This window comes from Camelus bactrianus, chromosome 4 (assembly GCF_048773025.1).
Source record: "Camelus bactrianus isolate YW-2024 breed Bactrian camel chromosome 4, ASM4877302v1, whole genome shotgun sequence".
Lineage (NCBI taxonomy): Eukaryota > Metazoa > Chordata > Mammalia > Artiodactyla > Camelidae > Camelus > Camelus bactrianus.
In genome coordinates this window covers 60,333,804-60,348,384 of record NC_133542.1, presented here as the reverse complement: position 1 = coordinate 60,348,384, position 14,581 = coordinate 60,333,804, and the positions used below count along the sequence as shown (strand labels likewise).

Sequence of the window (14,581 nt, the reverse complement as noted above, 5' to 3'; positions counted from 1 at the left end):
CATATGGAGCTTGAGGAAGCATTCAGTTCGTTGACAGGTGGAATTTAAGAGGCAGGAGTGCTTAGGAGTGGTAGACCGTCAGCTATGAAGGTGTACCTACTGTCATGGGTCTGTTACTTTCAGGGGAATGGTCACCAAGGTAAAGGTCCATTAATAGATTAAATTGGTTTAAACAGGTTCCAGTGATTGTCCGTTACCATGGTTACAGAGCAAGTGGGCTGCACGAAGGAGTATGAAAACTCCTCTTTTATTCTCAATCTCCCCTTTTGGGCCTCAACCAAAGCCACAGGAGAGACCCTCAGGGATTATACTGATCTTAACCACTGCCCTTGACTTTCCTTGAAGATACAGTTCCATTTTTCCACTTACAACGGTCTGATAATTCAGTTTGACCATCAGGCAGCCTGATATCTTGCTTTGGTCTTTAAATCATCTGTGGAACCATATGTTAAGCTACTTGCTGCATAAAAGTATTCGACTCTCTGGACAGCAGCCAATGAATGACTGTGAGACAAACAATAATAATTAAAAGTATTTTAAGAAGAGTCTGGAAGGCACTCTAGAATCATAACCCATGATTTCCCAGGAATGACCAAGGAAATAAATTTCAAATGATACCCTGGTCAGCCCTGAGAACGAATGGTTGGAGGTCTGTTAGACTGATGGTCAGCTTATATAAAGGAAATTGCTAAAATTTTGTCTTAGGTCCCTCCAAACCTTCATGAGCACATGTCTTGTTACATCCAATGAAAGGTCATTTTATTCAGCCCATATTTGGAGTCAGTGATTTCCAGGCTGTTGATCATATGAACTCTTCTAAGTTATCTTTGGCCAAGGAATTCAAGACGTCATACATAATACAAACTTTTGACTGACTGCACTCTATTCTTTCTGATTTGTCATCATCTCACCTACATTAAAGTTGCTGCCTCTTCCTGGAAAAACTCTTGCTTTGTATATATGCTCTCACTGAATGTACTCTGATGTGCTTATCTTAATAAATGGCAACATTTTGCTAGATGACTTAGAATTACAATGGCCATTACGGCAAACTTTCAGTGTTGAAAATAAGAGATTTAAGATTTCATTGCTTCCTTATGAAGCACTTCCTTCTACACTCCATATATGTAAGGCAATCTAGAGCGAAACAAAACCCCATGAAGTGGGGGAGGGTATATAGCTCAGTGGTAGAGCACATACTTAGCATGCACGAGGTCCTGGGTTCAATCCCCAGTACCTCCAGTAAATCAATCAATCAATCAATCAATCAATCCTAATTTCCCCCAAAAGAGATTTCCAAAATTCTAAAAAAAAAAAAGAAAAAAAACTTTAAAAAGCCCAAAGCAAGAGTTTATGTAAGTAGATGAAGAAAATTGAAACTAAAGCAGCAGAAGAATCAGTATATTATCAAGCATACTTGATAAATGTTACATCTCCAAAACAGAAGACCTATTGCCTTATATAAACTTCCATTTGTTTACAAATCCTAAGAAAATAAAACATTCATTAAAGAGCACTCAATGAAATATGTCACAGCTCAAATTATGGTGAAAAATTGGCAGTAGATTCAAAGGACTATTGGAGGTTGAGGCTAAATGAGCCCAGAGATACCCGTCTTGGCCCAAGGACTCCACGCAATGGGCATGTCTGCCTGTGTCCACTCTGCTGGGTGCATCTAGCCACAGTATATAAATTGTGCTTATTGAATAGCTTATGTGCAGGAAGTTAAAAGATTTTGTATTGATTATTAAGAAGTCCAGGGTGGAAGAAACAGGAAGATCAGGTGGAGTTATTGCCATGACGCAGGCAAGAGATGATGCTGGCTTGGATGGTAGCACAGCAGAGAACGTGAGAAGCAAATGCCCATGAACGAGACAACTCACACAGTCCGCTGGGTAAGGCGAGGGACACCTAACCAACACTATGATAAGAATTCCCTTCAAGGGGACTTTGCCACAGAAAGGGGACGGAGAACAGGAGGCATTCAGAGACCTGGAAAAGTTGATACACCACGAAGGTCGTTTGGGACTGAACAAGGCCTTATAATTCTGGACCATCAGAACTAGGAAGATCCTTGAAGGGTGATCTAACCTCCCTTCTTTTTTTATTTCTGATGAAGAGCCTGAGACACAGAGACAAGCATGGACTTACTAAAAGCCATACAGCAAGTTGGTGGCAGAACCAAGACCTAAGTCTACAAGATTGTGCTTTTTCACCATGTTTTCACAGGACCTGGACCAGCGAGAATAGTTTGGAGCCAATGAGCTACATGAGGGAAAGGAAGGGAAACAAAATGACCACTAACTGGGCACTCCGTGTACCCAGCACCACAAGGGTCACTTTTCTTATTTTATTTAAACCCTTACTTCTGCAAAGTAGGCACTGCTATTCCCATTTTCCACGTGACAAGAGTGAGGCTCAAGAAGGTTGAGGAATCCATCCAAGAACATACACCTAGAAATGGGGTAGAATACAGACCTCTATAAAAGCTGAGCAAGTTTGTACGCATTTCTGCATGGGCTGGGCTTTTGCTATAGTGGAGGTCCTATCCAGAGTGTAAGGCCAGAGGAAGGATTGATGCTTTTCACCCAAAGTCTTATGTTTATTTAGGAAACAGCCCTGCCCAGGGAACTGGGCTCAAATTCAAGATCGGTCAATTCGATCAGGCACCCCCACAAGCGAACCTGGAAGAATAGGGACTTGGACTCCTTTCCTTGGGTAAGAAAATTTTTGTATAAAATAGGGGAAATGGCCTTAAGAGAGAGCAACCTAGGCTGAAGGGCGTGGACCTGCTGGCTATGGGGAGCTACAAAAGATGTGGGAGAGGGAAGGGCTATATTATACTTCGGGAGAAGCTGACCCTATAAGAACCCCAATCACAGTAAATCTTCAATGGGGCACATGGAATTCAAGCCCCAGAACCCAAGGCCCTCATTCCTTTACTTCATACAGCAGCCCACCAAAACCTGGCTTCGAAGATGTTCTGTTTTTGCTGCAAAGACTGTGAGGAGCCTGATGGTATAGATGACTCCAGGACCCCCAGTCAAAGCCAAGAGTTTCAGCCATTGAAGCATGGTAGGTACCAGGCAAAAACACCCAGCCTAGCCTCTCAAGACTTCATTTTGCTCATCCCCTCCTGCTGAGATATCCTCAGATTGCCTTCCGCTGCTGAGGGAATAATTCCAACCTAAAAGGAGGTGAAGACTGGGTGGCTGAGTACCAAATTGATAAGCAATAGAGCTTAAAATCTCGATACTTAAAGTGTGATTCATGGACCAGCAACATGGGCGTCACCTGGGAGCTTGTTAGAACTGTACTTTCAGACCCTACTCCAGACCCACTGAATCAGAACCTGCCCTTTAACATGACCTTCAGGGGAATCTGAATATACCTTACAGTATGAGAAGCACTTGCCTAAAGACCAGAAAAGCAGTGGTCGAGATCCCTGCCTTTGGGGCTGGGGCTAGCTCCCATCAGCTCTCCACAGAATTGGGCAGGGGTCACCCTCTCACTCTGAGCTTCAGCATCCTTACCCGTCAAATTGGGACATGCATACTGTATTACTACTTTTCAGGATCATCGGGAGGATTAAATGAGGGAATATATAGAAGCACCGAGCACGGGGCCTGCACAAAGTAGCCATTCAACAAAGGTCAACAATTGGAAACTATAATATATTGGCCAGGATAGGATAGGCTCTTCTGTTAAAATAAGTATGGCTTTAAATCTCAATGGTTTACAAAAAGAAAGTGTCTATTTCTTGCTCATGCAAAATCTGTTACATATCAGCCATCTCAGAGACAGAGAGAGGTGAGGCAGTTTGTTCGAGGTAGGCAGCTGGGAAAGGACAGAGCTGTTTGTTACAGAGCACAGCTCAGCCTGTTGACAAAATCACATGTTATACTTTTAAGAATCTAGGAGTATATCGAAACAAAGCATTATATACAATGTTTGCGGGTGGGTATAGCTCAGTGGTGGAGCACATGTTTGGCTGCACAAGGTCCTGGGTTCAATCCCTGGTGCCTCCATTAATTAAAAAAAATTTTTTTTAAACAACAATGTTCATCATAATGGTATTTATGGTAGTGAAATTTGAAAATAAATTACCCCGAAATACCCAAAAATAGAACACTGGTTAAATAAATCCTGAATTATCCATAAAACAGAATATTATGCAACTATTATTTCTTAAAATTTAGTGACATGAGCAAAATGTTTATGATTGTACAAAGTAAAATGCATACATAATATACAGGATCTGATGGACTACGTAAAAATATGCAAATAGGCAAACACTGGTGATATCCGAAGGGAGAGGTGGGCATTTTTTTCCTACTTCACGTTCTTCAATATTTCCTAAGCTTTTCTATAATGGATATATGTTATTTTTATAAACAGAAAAAAAAAGTAAACTATGTTTTAAAAAGAATGTGTATTTTGAACCCAGTACCTACTTATGAGGGGGAGAACTCAGAAGACTAAAGGATGCAGATTCAGGTACTCCCCACCTGCATAATAACCACCGCTGGTCCATGTGCACTGCTCTAGAGTTGGCAAAACGCCTTTCCTTCCGTCATCCCCTCTGAGCCTCCCCACATGACCACATGGAATTATCATTGCCAGGTTTGCAGAAGGATGAACTTGATGGACAAAATCCCAAGCACGGTGATACAGTGTCCCGCAAACCTCTGGGACAACCCCTGATCGAGCCAGGAAAGAGAGCCTCGTATAACGGCGGCAGTGAGTTTGAAGGTGAGTTCCAAATCGGGGCCCTAACACTGACCAGGAAACCTCTGGGGGAGGGAGCCTTGTCCTAATGACCAAACTCCAATTTGATACTGAGCTAAGCCAAGTGGGGTGACAAAGAGGCAGGACTGCTCCCCTCAGGAAGCTGCAGTCATATTCTAGAACACACTGGACAGAGTTCTGGGGTCTAAGACCTGTCCTCATGATCCCCGGAGCTGGGAATTACATGAGGAGCAGCAGGTCTGGGAGGAAAGAACACACATCCATACTTTCCTCCTAAGCCCTCGTGACCTAGTCTTATATGTGTATTGTGTGTGATGGTTCGCTTAATGTCTGCTTCGGACACCAGACAGTAAGTTCCAGGAGGGCAGGGCCTACATCAGTTTTGTTCCTCCAAACTCAGCCAGGTACATGGCAAGTAAACATGCCAGAAAATGCTTGTGGATTGAGCGTAGTCCAGTTGGGGGAGAAATGTCTCTGGGTCCTGGATGGCAGCCATATCCAGGAAGAAGAACTGCAGCCTCATTGATGGGCACCAAGGCTGTGTCCACATGATCTCACATAGCTCACAACCACCCCATGAGGCTGGCTGTTGAGAGGTAAGGGTCATCCAGCCCAGTCACTTCAGAATTCTCTTAATAGCTAAACACTCCTTGCAAACAAAATCTCAAAGTCCAATTTCTGTAAAAACTCAAAGGCATCCTGCTCTACCTGAATCGTGGATGGTGGTCTGCAAGCCCCACTAACCCACCTACCCCCCCCCTCCTCACACAGGGCTCCAGGGAACATAGTTTAAAAACCAGCTTCTCACTGTATAGAGAAGGCAGCGGTCTATGGCAGGAAGGGACTTTCCAAAAGTCCAGCAGAGAGTGGTGTTAGTGTCAGAACCAGGATGGGCCCAGTTCTTCTATTTTCCAGGCCACTGCACTTGGCAAGACACCCTGGTGTCACTGAATGCTCCAGTGGAGCCCCAGTGCATCCCAGGCAGGGGTCCACACGGCTCACACAGTATTCCAGAATCTGACAATGACTGGGGATGGAGGCGACCGGAACAGTCCAGCCAGGCCCAGCGCAAAGGCTTAACTTGGTGTAATTTTTCCCTTTCTTCTTTCAGATGTGAATTCACATGTTTCCAAAAGAGGCTTTTACAAGAGAAACCTAAACTGCTACTTCCAGGGTCACTGGCCATACCAGCCATGCCTCATTGGGAGACCCTGAGCATTCTAGTCGGCAGCCCTCTCGCAGTCTCCGAGGCTGCATGGCTGCTGGAGTGGCGCCAGGAGGAAGAGGGCGGTAAACAGGGGCCATGAAGACTGATTCAGAAACTCCCCTATAGGAGGAGAAGACGTCTGAGCTATCCCTGTGCCACCAGCAAGAGTCACTTCAGCCCCCAAAAAAGCCACTGCAGAGGAGCTGCCTCCAATTAAAGTCTTTGGTGACATCACAGAACCCTGTGCCTCCTCTTTTCCCGTCCCCCTTACCGGGGAGTATCTCTTCCAAATAATGTCTGGTCATTTTTAAATACATTGTCACATCTAACTAACCTAAAACAAATTGTTTTAACCTTTTGGATAGGTTTTTTTTTTAATTTTTAAATAATTTCAAATTCACAGAAAAGCTGCAAGAATAGTACAAAGAACTCCTATTTATTATAAATCAATAAAAAATGTTAAAAAAAAAAAAACTCCTATTTGCCTTTTACCCAAATTCACCAGTTGTTTACATCTCCCTATTTGCTTCATCATTTCAATTCTCCCTCTCTCCCTACTATTTTTTTCTGAACCTTTTGAAAGTAGAGTTGTGGATATCATGTGCCTTTACCCCTAAATACTTCAGTGCGCATTTCCTAAAAACAAGGGTATTCTCTTACCTAAAGACAATAGTTATCAGAAGCAAGAAATTCAAAACAGATGCAGAACAATTCAAATCTCATCAGTTGTCTCAGACATTTCTCACAGCTACTTCTTTGCCCAGTCCACGATCTACTCCAATATCGTAACTGCGTGCAGTTGTCATGCCTCATCTGTCTCTTTTCATCTGGGACAGCTGTGTCTTCACCTCCATGAGCTTCACATTTCTGAAGAGGACAGGCACAGCTGTCTCACAGACTGTCCCTCGATTTGTGTTTATCTGATATTTCCTTACAATTAGATTCCAGTTTTGCATTTTGGGCAGGAATACCACAACCGCAACATGGTGTCTTCCTTAGTGCATCATATCAAGTGGTACGTGACATAGCTGGGTCCCACTGCTAGTGGTGCTAACTTACATGGTTAAGGGGGTGTATGCTGCATATTTTATCTATGGACAATTACTATTTTTCCCTTTGGAATTAATAGGTAATTTGGGGGTGAGGGATACCTTGAGGCTCTGTGAATATCTTGTTCCCCATCAAACTTTCACTCTCTAATTTAACCATGTATAAATGATTTCCTGCTAGAATTCATTGTTACTATGATATTTGCCAAATAATGGTTCTTCTAACTCCATTACTCCTTCTACATTTGTTAGTTAATCTCCTACTATAAAGAATAGCTTTTCTTCTCCCCCTTTATTTATGTGTATGTTTATGTAAATTTAGATCCATGAAATCCTTATTTTATTGAAGTGACTATAATCCATTACTATCATTATTTATTTTGAGGCTCAAATTGTCCCAAATTTGACCTGGGAGCACCTTTGAAGCTGGCTCCTGTGTTCTTACGACGTGTCTCCATCCTTTTAGCATTTATGCTTTGGCACATAAGATGTTCTAGACTCATATTTTCCCTATCAGCCCTGGAATCAGCTAGTTCTTCAAGGACCCTTGGTACCTTGTAGTGAGGAAGTTGACTTAGAAACCAAGATCTTGGTCCTAGTTGTGCTCATCGCTCCTGGGGTGCCATTGCTTTTAGGCCTTTTCAGGTGACAGAGCTGGGAAATACACGAACACACATGTATAGACACATCCATATGTGTATATATAACTTCACAAAACATATTTACACAGACACACAGAACAAGAGAGATAATAAAAACCAGTAGTTCATACTGATATCTCCAATTCAATACAATACTATAAAATTTATGTAGTTTTCCCCCTTTTTCATATTTGTAATTCCTTTTTCCTTGGAAAACCTGGATCCAATTATCCTCTAAATAATTACTCATTTGCTCCATCCTGAAATTAGTTTCAGAACAGTTGCAGCTCTTTTTATGTACTGACTAAAGATTTATAGCCAAATACTGCCTTCAAAAATTAGGTTACCTCTTTCTTTTTTCTTCCTCATGGGGGTTACATTATTCATTTGAATTACAGTTGATTTCATTTGTCTCTGTTTGTGTTTAATTTTAGTATTTTTTTCTCCTATCCTGGTTTAATTTTTTGAGTGTATAAAACATTAACCTGGTCCAAAAGTCAAAACAATACAAAAAGGTACATACACAGAAATGTCACTTTCCCACCAAACCCCTTCTCTTTGTCCCACCCACGTTGGTTTCTGGTTTACCCTTCCTATGTTTCTTGTTTGCAAAAATAAGCCAGTGCGTAAATATTTACTTATATCCCATTATTTCTTACACAAAAAGTAACATACTATAGAAGCTCTTCTCTACTTTGCTCTTTTTAATTTAACAATATATTCTGGAAATCACTTTATATGAACTCATGGAGATCTTCATTCTTCATACATTACAAAGTTCTGCATTGTGTGCACTGTAATTTATTTAATCACTGTCCTATATATGAACATTTAGATTGTTTTCAACATTTTGCAGTTAAAATTAATATTTTGTAATGAATGAAAAAAATTTGCAATGAACAGCCATATCCACAAATATTTTTGTATTTGATAGTATACTTTTAGGGTTAATTCCTAAGTGTGGATTTTGAGACAAATAGTACACACATATATATTTTTGTTAAGTGTTTCTAAATTTCCCTCTGTGAGAGTTATACATGATGTATGAGAATGCGTGTCTCCCCATAACTTCACCAACTTTTTAATAATCTGGCAATCTGACAGATGAGAAGTGGTATCTCAGTTTGATTTTTACTTTCATTTGTCATATCATGAATAAAGAGCGACATGTTTTCATATGTTTAAGGGCCATTTTTGTATGTTTTTGTAAATTATCTGTTTATTTCTTTTTTTCCTGCTTTTTCTCTTAATTCTTAGGCATTCTTTATATACTAGGGATATTAGTTTTTCATATGAGACAAATATTAAAAATAACTTCTCCAGTTTTCCACTTGTCTTTTGATTTTGCTTGTGATGATTTGGGTCTTGAAGTCAACTTTATTAGTTTATTGCTCCTAGATTTTGGGTCTTAGTTAGAAAGTCAGTAATTTCAGTTTCTAGAGGAATTCATCCATGTTTTCTTACGTGCTTATATGGTTTTATTTTTTACACCTGGATCCCTGTTCCATTTGTATTATTATACATGTATTAGATATGGATTTCTATCTTTTTTCCAAATGGTTATATAATCATTCCAGCACATTTTTTAAAAAGACCACCTTTGGCCCAGTCATTTGAGATGACTCCTTCATCATCATATATGAAAATTTCATACATATTTTACTCTCTTTCTGACCCTCTTATTTTATTCCACTGGTAAGTCTGTCTGTTCATCTGCTGGTATGACTTTTCTTTATTCTTGCATTTTAAAAAAATATAAATATTAGTATCAATTTGTCTAGGTCTATTCGAAATATTAATATTTTCATGGTGACTGTGATAAATATAAAAATTAACTTAGGAAAAATTATAAATTAATGTAGGAAGAAGTGACACCTCTATAATGTTGATTCCTCCAATCCACAAACAAAAGGTTAATCACTTGTTGAAACCTCCTTTTTTTGTCTTTCAGGGCTATTTTTAAATGTTCTCCATATGAATTTTGCAAATTTCTTGTTAAATTTATTCCTAAGTATTTTATCTTTTTCATTGCTATTATAAATTGGGTTTTTCTCTACATTATTTCTGTAACTAGTTAGTGCTTGTGTATTTAATACGATTGAGTTCACTATGTTAATTTTATGTCCTGCTTTCCTTCTGAATTATGTTATTGTTTGAGCCAGTTTTGTCATTGATTCCCTATGACTTAACAAGAATACTGTTACACCATCTGCAAGTAAAGACACTTTAGCTTCTTTTTCTAATTTTTATGTCTCTGATTTATCTTGTCTAATTGCAATGGTTAATACCACTGGCCCAATGTTAAATAGTGGAGTAAGTGGGTATCTGTGCTTTGTTTCCAATTTTGAAGGAAATACCCCCAGTGTTTGCCTATTAATTAAGAAGCTCATTTTAGGACAAAAATACAGAGGTAGAGATAGAGATACTATGTTAAGGTAATATCCATCAATTTCTTTTTCTTTCTTCTTTTTTTCCATCATAAATGGAAAGAAAATCATATAATCTCTCCTCCTATTGAAACAAATTTCCACTTCACAAATGAATTCCAGCTGATCATGATGTATTATTTTTATAATATGGAATTGGAGTCTGTTCACTAATATGTTCCTTAGTATTCCGTATCAATATTGATAGAGAATTTTGCTCTACGATTTTCTTTTGTGTATCCCTTCAGTTAGTTATCAATATTATATACTTGCTTCATAAAAAGAACCTGGAAGCTTCCTTTCATCGTATATGATCTAGAATGATTTATGTAGGATTGGAACTATTTGGACTTAAAAATTGGTAGAATTTCCCTGTGAAACCAACTGGGCCTGTTGCCTTTTAAGGGGCAGGGGAGTTCCTTGACAAATTTATGTATTTCTTCTACAGAAAATGATAAGAGTTTTCAAATCTCTAATGCAGTCATTTTGATAAACTGTATTTTCCAAGAAATTATCTGCTTCATCTAGGTTTTCAAATCTATTTACATAAAGGTATATAATGTACACTCAAGATTTTTTAAATTTCTTTTGTTTCAATGGTTATATTCCCTTACCTTTCTTTTTAAAAAAATTTTTAATTGAAGTCGATATACAACATTACATTAGTTTCAGGTGTAAATTAATCTAACATATTTGACTTTCTCCCTTTTACCTGATTAAGTAACATAGTATTTCTATTTTAATTTTTTTTTAAAAAAGATTTTGGTTCACTAATTAGGTTAATGCTAATTGCTAATTACTAATTACTTCAGTAATTTGCTTTTAATCCTTAGTCTTTCCTTTTCTTGTATGTTCCCTTGATTATTTTGAGGTTCTTTTTCTAGCTTTTTGAATTGGATATTTATTTCATTCTTCTATTTTCTTGATACAAGTGTTTAAGGACTGTCGTAATGGCCCCCCAAAGATGTCTTCATTCTATTCCCTGCTTCCTTACAGTTCAAAAGGGGATTAAGGATGTAGACATAATTAAGGTTCTAGACAGGTGACCTTAAAATGAAGAGACAATGTTAATTATCTGGGTGGGCCCCATCTCATCACATGGGGACAAGCTCTGCAGCTCAGCCCTGGGGCTGGTTTCTGTTGCCTTAGCACAGAGGCCAAGACAGAAGGAGGGGAAGTGGCAGCAGCAGGTAATACACCAGCATTCCCTCCCTAGCAGAGAAGGGACTAAATTGGTACAACCCATTTGTAAAGCAATTTGAACTTTTCAAAAGCTCCAGTCTCTGACCCACCTCACTTTGCCAATTATTAGCTGTGTCACCTGGGCCAAGACACCTAATAAACTCTGTGCCTCAGTTTCATCTGTAAAATGGGTACAGCAATGGTATCTACCTGTGGCAAAGCAAAATATTGGCCAGTTCTTCACCCTTCTTAGCCATGTCTTCTTGGATGAAGTATACTTTCCTCCCTCTTGACTTTGGACTTCATTACATGATTTGCTTTAACCGATGGAAACTTAGTAGATGGGACACGAGTAGAAGCTTAGAAATGTATTTTCACAGTAGGGCTTGCCTCTAGAACCCCCATAAGAAGAACATGCCCCAGCTAGCCTACTATTCCAAGGATAAGAGATACACGAGGCAGCAGCACCCCAGCCAGCCTGAGGAGCATGGTGGACAGCATGGCATCATGCACAGAGGGAAGGACCACGGGAGAGAAGGTAGGCAAACCTCCCTCCTCCTCTCTACCTCTGTGGTCCGGCCAAACCCTTCTATCCCCAACATTCCCTGGTTCTCTGTGACATCACAGACAGCCCCATCTCTGTTCTGCCAACTGCAGGTGAGTGAGGTTCAAAGGTTAGACCTGCGAGCAGGATGGGTATTTTTTGGTACTTAAAGGGACAATGTCTCCATCAGTCCTGGGCAACTTTTCACTTTGCTCCAGGAAGCAGACACCATCTCTAATTTATCTCGACCCCACTGTTTCTATCTCTGGATCCCAATCTCCCCACCTGTGCTGAATGACCCCTCAGGGCTCCTCCAGCTCCAGAATTCTTCCTGTTTGACCTGATTGATCTGCCTTGTTCTGCCTGAACTGCTGTGGAGTCAGTGGAGACCTGAAGTTCACAGCCCACCGTAGGTAACCCAAAGGCCCTTTTCTTTGGCTCCTATTTCCATCTAGAAGAGGATACCGGGAGTGTAACAAGCACCACACCCACCCCACCCCAGCCAGCATCTCTCCTACATTACAGTCATTCATGTTGTTAAGCACTTACCGTGTGCCAGACATCGTGCCAAGCACTTCACATCTTTATGTCACCCAATCCTCACAGTAACATTCCGGGGTAGATTTTACCATCCCCTTTTTTACAGTCAGGAGATTTAAGGAAGTTAAATTGCTCTAAAATACACAGCAAGGATTAAATCCTGAGTCCATCTAAGTAAAACGTATAAGGGATGGTTTCCTGGAGGGAGTGACATCTGAGCTGAATCTTCAAAGTTGATGGGTGAAGGAGTGAGGAGGGAACACGGAGGTGGAAGGGACACCTTGTGCAAAAGGCACAGCAGTGGCACAATGAGAGAGTTTGGGGCACCGCCAGCAGCTCCCACAGCCAGAACATAGTGAGTGAGGCCAGAGCAAATGAGGCTGGCAAAGCTGGCAAGGCCGGATCCTGAAGCAGACCCCAAGGCAGAGGACTTCAGCTTTGACTCTGTGTGCTACGGGAAGCCACTGGGAGACTTGGAGCAGAGGTGTGACATGATTTGACTTACATCGTAAGAGGACTCAGCTGTGCTGAGTTGACACTAATGAAGACCAAGGTGGAAGAGGCAGGGAGGCTAGTCGGGAGGCCATTGCAGTAATTCAGGTGAGAGATGGTGGTGGCTGTGAGAGGTCGGAAGCCCCAGGGTGAGGCCATGGAGTGAACCCAGTGTGATGTTCGTGAATCTAGTAGCCATGATGGAAATTCCCAGGGTGAGGCTTTGGCCACAGGGAAAGGGGAGCAAGAGCAGGGGACGGCCAGGAGCCTGGAAAAGAGAAAGGAGGGACTAAGACAAGGACTCACAATCTGTGTCATCAGAGCTGGAAGGATCCTTGGAGAGTTGGTGCAGCCCAACCACCTGCTGTTACAGATGGGAGCCGAGGCCCAGAGCTACAAAGCAAGTGAGTGGCAGACCCAGGAGTGCGCACTGGCAAGGCTGAGCTGCGTTACCATGCTGCCGTGGGACTGGAGCCCAGTGGGACTAGATTAGAGCCAAGGAGCTACATAAAAAGAAGAGAATGGAAAGAGAATGAGCACGGAGGCAGTGCTTATGTGCACCTGCCATCACAGTGGTCACTGTGCATAGCTAATCACCTATTCCTCTAAGGTGGGTACTACTGTTCCCATTTTCCAGGTAGGAAAGTGAGGCTCAAAGAAATCACATAATCAACCCAAGAGCACACACCTAGACAGCAGAAGACAAATCTGAGTCCTAAGGATGGGCTTGTCTGTGGGCACTGCTGTGTGTGCTGAGGTTCCTCTGCCACCAGACCTGGTCGAGAAGGGACTGGCCTTCTTTGGCTAAAGTATCATGTCTATTTAGGAAACAGCCCTATCCAGAGAACTGTGCCAGACCCCAAGATCTGCTGATTCAACATGGTGGCCCCACAGAGTAGAGATCCAGTCCTTCCCGTGGTTAAGAAAACTTTGGACAAAAGAAGGCCTGGACCTGCTGGAGCTACAGGAGGTTTGGGAGAGGGGAGGGGTGTGATACCCGGGAGAGGCTGGCCCAGTATGACCCACTGCTTAAATAACAATGGGCTTCTGGGATTGGGGCTGCAGAGCCAGGCACCCCCGTGCCCTTTCCTCTTCCCACAGCCCACCAAAACATGGCGTCAAAGATCTTCTGTTGCTGCTGCCAGGCCAGTGAGGGGCCTGCTACCCCTGTTGGCTCCCACAGTCAAAGGACATCCCAACAGCACCATCCACGGACCTTCAGTAGGTTCCAGATGTGGGTGTGTGGTGGTTTGGCAACACCACCTGAGTTATTTCTCTGGACCTCTGACTCCCTGGCCACCTTCTGTTGGGACACTCTGATCTCTTTCAGCCTTTTGGTGGTGTAGAAGGGGAGTTATTACCCAAATCTGTAACAACACAGCCTAAAAACTACATTAGTTATTAGATATTAGATACTAAAGATGACTGGCTTAGTCCTACATACCAGTTTGCATTCAGCGTCAGCCATTTATTGTGCAGGTCTCTGAACCTCTCCCTCTGAGCTTCAGCATCTTCTCTGCAAAATAGCGATGATGATAATACACTACCTACTTTTCAGATTGTTGGGAAGATGAAATGAGGCAACATACCTAAGTGCCTAGACTCGGGCCCCACCTAGGCACTCAACGGCTGGTAACTGGGTATGTGACCTAGTCAGGACCCGGTAGGCTATGCTGCAGTAACAAGCAAACACCAAGATCTCAATTGCTTGACTCAGTTTGGAGTTATCTGCAGCTCAAGCAAGCAAAATA

At 41.7% G+C, this 14,581-nt stretch overlaps 1 protein-coding gene across 1 annotated transcript; it reads left to right on the top strand.

Annotated features, from left to right (window-relative positions):
* The first annotated feature begins 1,797 nt into the window (after nt 1-1,797).
* TEX48 (testis expressed 48) lies at nt 1,798-7,972 on the top strand. Its single transcript, XM_074363176.1, has 4 exons — nt 1,798-1,848; nt 2,889-3,138; nt 4,624-4,752; nt 5,861-7,972. Exons 1-4 carry the CDS (start codon nt 1,798-1,800, stop codon nt 5,962-5,964), a joined length of 534 nt encoding a protein of 177 aa, XP_074219277.1. The 3' UTR covers nt 5,965-7,972.
* The last annotated feature ends 6,609 nt before the right edge of the window (nt 7,973-14,581 follow it).

Coding starts and splice junctions, on each gene's coding strand:
- TEX48 (XM_074363176.1), top strand. CDS start 1,798: ATGACGCAGGCAAGAGATGATGCTGGCTTGGATGGTAGCACAGCAGAG. Junction 1,849..2,888: donor ATGGTAGCACAGCAGAGAAC/GTGAGAAGCAAA, acceptor TCACAGTAAATC/TTCAATGGGGCACATGGAAT. Junction 4,753..5,860: donor CGGCGGCAGTGAGTTTGAAG/GTGAGTTCCAAA, acceptor TTCTTCTTTCAG/ATGTGAATTCACATGTTTCC.